The following is a 6000-nucleotide window of genomic DNA, read 5'->3' as shown; positions in this document are numbered from 1 at the left end:
GGTGTAGCTTTCTCAATTTTAGTAACCCTAACCTCCAACTCTTTTAAATTTTTCTGCAGTAGACCATAGTCAGTTATTAGTTTGTCAACTTTATCATTAAAATTGTCGAGCTTTTTTCCAAAATTAACAACATTCTTATCTACATCATCTATTTTATTCAGCTTTTCACTAATTTCTTTTAATATCGGTGAGACATCAACAACACAAGCTGGGCAATAATCATGAACCTTAGTTGCCGCACGTGACTTAGTTGATAAGCCACATCGCACCTTTACACATGTGTCATGAAAGTAATGTTTACAAACAGCATTTGTTTGTACAGCTGACGTAGGCTCACTAATGCCCTTCAGACACAGTCCACACCACATAGACATTCTAGCACAATCCGTAAGATGGTGGCACACGTAAATTTCTAATCAAAGCAGCTAAACTAAATCTAACCTAAATCAAAAATAATCGCCGTTTTTTTTTAAATATAAAATTTCTCTGATAATGAGAGTAAGAAATTATTATTTCAGAGAGTCACAAATAACACAATAAAAATGCCAATGTAAAAGCACGTCTGCGTTCTACAATACATAGACTATAATGTAAATTATAGTATAAATCTAGGGTAAATCCTACCAAACTGTCGCCAAACGATTTGAAATGGCTTCACCAGAGGCGCCGAAGTCTCTTCCTTAATGGACAGCATTGTAACGGAGGCTTTCAAAAAATTGAAAGCCTTACCGACACTTATTCGATCGGATCATGGAACAGAAAACTGTTTAGTAGAAGCTCTACAGCAAAGCTTACGTTATTATCACGATGATAAGCTTGCTGGGCTTAAAAGTTTTATAAAAGGCAAAAGTACTGCGAATCAACGAATTGAAAGTTACTGAAAGTTACTTATCTTTATCAAGATTCGAATACAATTCATGTGGAATGTTTAAGATATTGCTTCGGACCATTGATCGCTGCTGAATTGCAAATTGTTCGCAAAGAGTGGAATAGACACCGAATTCGGAAACAAAGAAATTTGCATATGCCGGCGGGAAAACCAAATTGCTTGTTTTATATACCGTAAATCTTTGGAAAACGTGGTTATAAAAAACCGATCGAAGAAGATGATATTGATATCTGCTTAAATGATTATAGTATTGTACCAAAACTTTACGATGACGACTTTTATAATATCTTAAAACTATTAGAACTTCATGAAGTTGTATGTTCAACAGTTAAAGATGCTCTTAAATTGTATTTTACAATTTTAGATAAACTTGAAACTTATTCAAATGACACATAAGTAGAATCAATTATTTTATTGAAATAAATTTATTTTCTTATGTATTACAATCGGAATTAATGTTGACTGTTGAAATTATTATTAATGTAATGGGTTTATTTTTTATTTTTTATTGTATTCTATATCACGATGTAAAATTATTCAAATTAAAATTGTATGGAATTGTAATTTTTACACGGAGATAAAATAAAATAATAAGGATAGTTATTAAGAATTGTATCTAATCATCTTTTTAAAAAGTTATGTGAAATAATAATTATGTTAATTATTATCAATTTTTTTTTTATTCAATCTTCTGCTTTTTATTTGTCATTGCCCTACTTAAAAAAACGATGAAAAAGTATTGAAAATAAGGAAATATGAATTCTTTCCAATACTCCTAATTATTTTGAATACTTTTTAATTTCTTCTTTTATGAAGAATTAATACTGTTAAATATTTTGAATTTTTTTTTCTAATCACCGTATCACTTTTTGTACCTGATAATTAGATTTAGTTCTTATCAAGACTTTCGACGCTATTAGCGATTGCTATTAAATTTTATATTATATATTGATATAAAGATAGCTAACTTATTAAATTTAATCGTTTCTATCTCGATTTATAACTGACATGGCCGTTATTATTAATGTTTATAATAATTATTATTAATGTTTATATTAATTATTATTAATGTTTATAATAATTATTATTAATGCTTACTAATTATCAATTATAACTATTATTATTATTATTTTCTTTTTTTATTGAATACGTTTTTAAAATTGTCAGGTGCGAATGAGTTGTGATAATTTATGAATATAATTAATTTTATTTCAACCTTTGTAATATAACAATAAATACTATTTGCGTTTAATTTTTGTTAATAAATTTTTTTGCTCATTTTATTATTGAAAAAAAAAAAAAAATTATAAATACAATAAAATATGTGATGAGTAAGAGTCTCTTAATTTAAAGTTTTGATAGTTTTTATTGTAAAAAATTCATTTTATTTTGAATTTCTTTTAGGACTAATGTTAAAATCGTTATTTTTATTGATTTTTAGCGATTTAAATTATTAAATTCGACAATCTTATTGTAATAATGCTCATTGTAATTTTTAGAATTGTACGATTGTAGTTTTAAGTATTTTTGGTTTTTATAAATTATTTAAAAATTTTATTTATACCAGAACAAACTTATAATGCATCGATAATTTATTTATTTTTATAAATTTATCAATCAAAACTAAATTGAAAAAACAATTTAATCAAAATTCGAGAACTAAATATTTAAGTGAATTTATCTACGTATGGTTTTTTTTTTATTTTTATTTTTTTTTAAACACCAAAAAAACTTGAACTGCAAATCTGCATGGTAAAAGTATATAAAAATTTTGTGTAATTAACCGATAATACCAATAATGTTGACCTCCCAGTCGTTATAAAATTTTTGTTCAATAATTAATTATATAACTAAATAATCGACAGTTTGTAAATAAATTATGTGACCTCCAGTTGTTCAGCATACATTGGAGTAAAATGAAATACTGGCATAATACAAGTATATTTACTAGATCTTTATAAGTTTGCGTAATTGAACGACTGAAATAATTAATTGACAAGTTGATTTAATTGTTTAAATGACAAACAATTACATTGTTTAAATGACGAATGCATAAATGTATGGAATTTAATACTGATTCATCAGTATGGTGTGTGAGTGTTGAGTAACTAATTTAAGGTATCTATAATAAAGAAAAATCAAACTGATTGTTATTTAAGTAGGAGTGGATTAGGATAATACCATAAAAGCAGTTTATATTAAATGAAAATCATAATTAATAATATGTACAGAACTGATTGGTTGCATTCCCATAAACTTTTATTTTCAATTCAATTGCATTTTTTATAACTAGGTAATATCATTATCATTATTATTGTTATTGTCATTATAATTATTAATGTTTTTATTATTATTACTATTATTATTTTTATTACACATGATATATAATGAACATGCACACGATTGACTTTTTAAAAACACACACATGAAGTCTGTGGGATAAGACCCCGTGTGTAATTAAATATCATTCGTCCTTAAAATTTGTTTATCATAAGACACAGTATTTAATTGATATCGAGGTTTTTCGTAATATTTTAGTTACAATTTACCTTTAAACTTGAAACTTAAAAGTTTCATAGAACTTTACTTTTTATTAACATTTTTACAGTCATGTTATTATTTTTCACTTAGTAATATATTTTTTTGATTACTCAAAAATAAAATAAAACAATTATAATTGTTATATTATAATTATGAAAACAGTAATAAAAGTCACCATAGTTATACTAACTTACATAATAATTATTAAAATTATTTTAAGGAAGAATTTTTAAATAAATTTCTAGATATTTATCAAGCAAAATTATGTAAAGTATTTAATATGTTTCAGTTTACAACAAGTAGCTCATAAAAATATAGTTATCATGTAATAAAATTTGTTTAATCTGTATTACATATTTTAAAATACTTTAAGTAATTTTAATCAAAGGAAAAATATGAATATATTATAGTAGATACAAAAGATAAATTTCAATCATTATCACTATGTTGAAGTTATGTTTACAATATTTTATGTTAATGTTAAGAATTAGTGACAGTCATTATTAAATGAAATAAAATATTTATGATAAGTAATACTTGTAATATCATTTGTCATAAATTATTAATTATATTGAAACATATTTTTTTAAGTATTTAATTTAAGTATTTAAACTTAAGAATTACTGACAATCATAATTATATGAAGTAAAATATTAATTTTTTAAATATTAAAAAAGTATTAATCATTCATATTAATCACATTCATTAATATATTGAGTAATAAATTTGTTTTTAACAATATTTGTCATAATTTAGGACAAAGTATTGATTATATCAATACATTTATACTTTTTTTCACTCTCATATATAATGATATTATTCTTATTTAGTTTGATTATTGCTCAAAAGTAATCTTATTGATTTTTTGTAGCTACTTCAGTTGCTCTTTGAATTTTAGGACTTTAAGAATCATTACTTATGATTATCAGTATCACACAAAGAACGTAATTTAAAATATAAAATATGTTTATATTAATATTATATAGATATTTTTAAACTTGAGAATTAGTGACAATATCATTATTATATGAAATAAAATATTTATGTTTAGTAATACTTGTAATATATTATTTGTCATAAATTATTAACTATATTAAAACTTTTTTCTTTAAGTATTATTTGTCAATCATCAATATATAAAGCACACGATACATTTTTTTCATCTTTAGTAATGACACTATTCAGAAAATACTAAAATACTAAAACAAAAATTACAAAAAAAAGTTACGTCATTTTTTCGTAAATATTTAGAACTTCTGATATCTTTGGTCTTAAATTTGACTGATAATTAAAACAATTAGATAAAATTTTCACTAGTTCTTTGGGAACTGATGAAAAATTCGGAGTAGTTTGCGCATTAAGTAAAGACTTCAAGTCAGTATCATTACTTACCTCCCAGATTGAACTTTCTTGATATAATTCGACTAAAGTGCAAGCTAGAGACCATACTTCAGATTTAATCGTTGGCAATTTATTTTTAAGAATTTCAGGAGCCATGTACATCAAGGTTCTTTTCGGTGACTGGGCTTGATGATGCATGGTGCTGACGAGGGACTTCGTCACGTGAGCAAACCTACTGAGTCCCATGTCACACACCTTGACAACCATCTGAGGATTCACCAAAATGTTGGATGGCTTAATGTCTCCATGAATGACCGGATTAGCTCGAGTGTGCAGATAATTTATTGATAGACAAATTTGTCGACCTATTGCATGTTTCATATCAGTAGTCAGTTTTTCACAGTTTATATTATATTCGTTGAATATATAATTCATCAAAGTAGTACCAGTGAATAGTTCCATTGTAATAAACAATCTATTGGTTTCCACACAAATGCCTAGGGTCTTAATAACATTAGGATGATCGACAGACTGCGAAACGCATATTTCTCTAGATATTGAAATGCAGTTCGACTTAGAGAGGGATATCATTTTCACGGCACACTGTATTTTTCCAAAGTCCTTTCCGGACGACACCTTGAGTTCCTGCACCCAAAATTGTATCAGTTATTTGTAACTCAGCTCTTTCAATCATAGGAACCTTAATCGAATTTAGCCGATTAATATTCAGATCTGGTATATCATTTTTTATAGCTTTATTAGCTTCTTTTTTCAAAGAATTGTACTTGCACGAGAAAACACAGTGGTATTTTCGATCTGGAGCTATATTTGACAGCCAATATCCAAATTTTTCCTGTTTCAGTAATTTCCGTTCTCATACCACGTAAAAATGGTTTCACAGTCATCAGTGCAATTGCTGATAATGCCAACTCTATAGACTCCATTGCACTTTCCGTGCAATTCTTCTGTATCATGAAGAATATATTGATAACCACCATGAATGGTTTTCGTTGACAGAAAAGTATACATCCGAGTCATGTCCGAATCAGTGTAAATGTCCAATAAAACCTTGCCATTCACAGAAATAGAAGAAAATTTTATAACCATTCAGAACAGGGTCAAATTCATCCATTGATAAATGTCCTACGTTCTCGATTTCTGTATAGTACAAATCTTCTTTTGAATAAAAAGCAATTGACAAATCATTCGAATATTGGGAAACCACTACC

At 26.1% G+C, this 6000-nt stretch overlaps 1 protein-coding gene across 1 annotated transcript; it reads right to left on the bottom strand.

Annotated features, from left to right (window-relative positions):
* Positions 1 to 375: 375 nt before the first annotated feature.
* Positions 376 to 5715, bottom strand: LOC123261333 (putative wall-associated receptor kinase-like 16). Its single transcript, XM_044722921.1, has 3 exons — positions 5557 to 5715; positions 4823 to 5416; positions 376 to 441 (listed from the first exon to the last, which is right to left on the bottom strand). The coding sequence occupies exons 1-3, from the start codon at positions 5713 to 5715 to the stop codon at positions 376 to 378; spliced, it is 819 nt and encodes a 272-aa protein (XP_044578856.1).
* Positions 5716 to 6000: the final 285 nt, after the last annotated feature.

This window comes from Cotesia glomerata, linkage group LG3 (genome assembly GCF_020080835.1).
Source record: "Cotesia glomerata isolate CgM1 linkage group LG3, MPM_Cglom_v2.3, whole genome shotgun sequence".
Taxonomy (NCBI): domain Eukaryota; kingdom Metazoa; phylum Arthropoda; class Insecta; order Hymenoptera; family Braconidae; genus Cotesia; species Cotesia glomerata.
The sequence above is the reverse complement of the archived record's forward strand: the minus strand, read 5'-3'. Positions and strand labels throughout refer to the sequence as shown.

What these genes read in the sequence shown, in the direction of transcription:
- LOC123261333 (XM_044722921.1), bottom strand. Translation starts at nt 5,715, where the DNA reads ATGGAGTCTATAGAGTTGGCATTATCAGCAATTGCACTGATGACTGTG. An exon ending in CACTGTGTTTTCTCGTGCAA is followed by an intron (nt 5,417 to 5,556) that starts GTACAATTCTTT and finishes TTTTGGGTGCAG; the next exon opens with GAACTCAAGGTGTCGTCCGG. An exon ending in AAGAAAGTTCAATCTGGGAG is followed by an intron (nt 442 to 4,822) that starts GTAAGTAATGAT and finishes TTTTTGATTTAG; the next exon opens with GTTAGATTTAGTTTAGCTGC.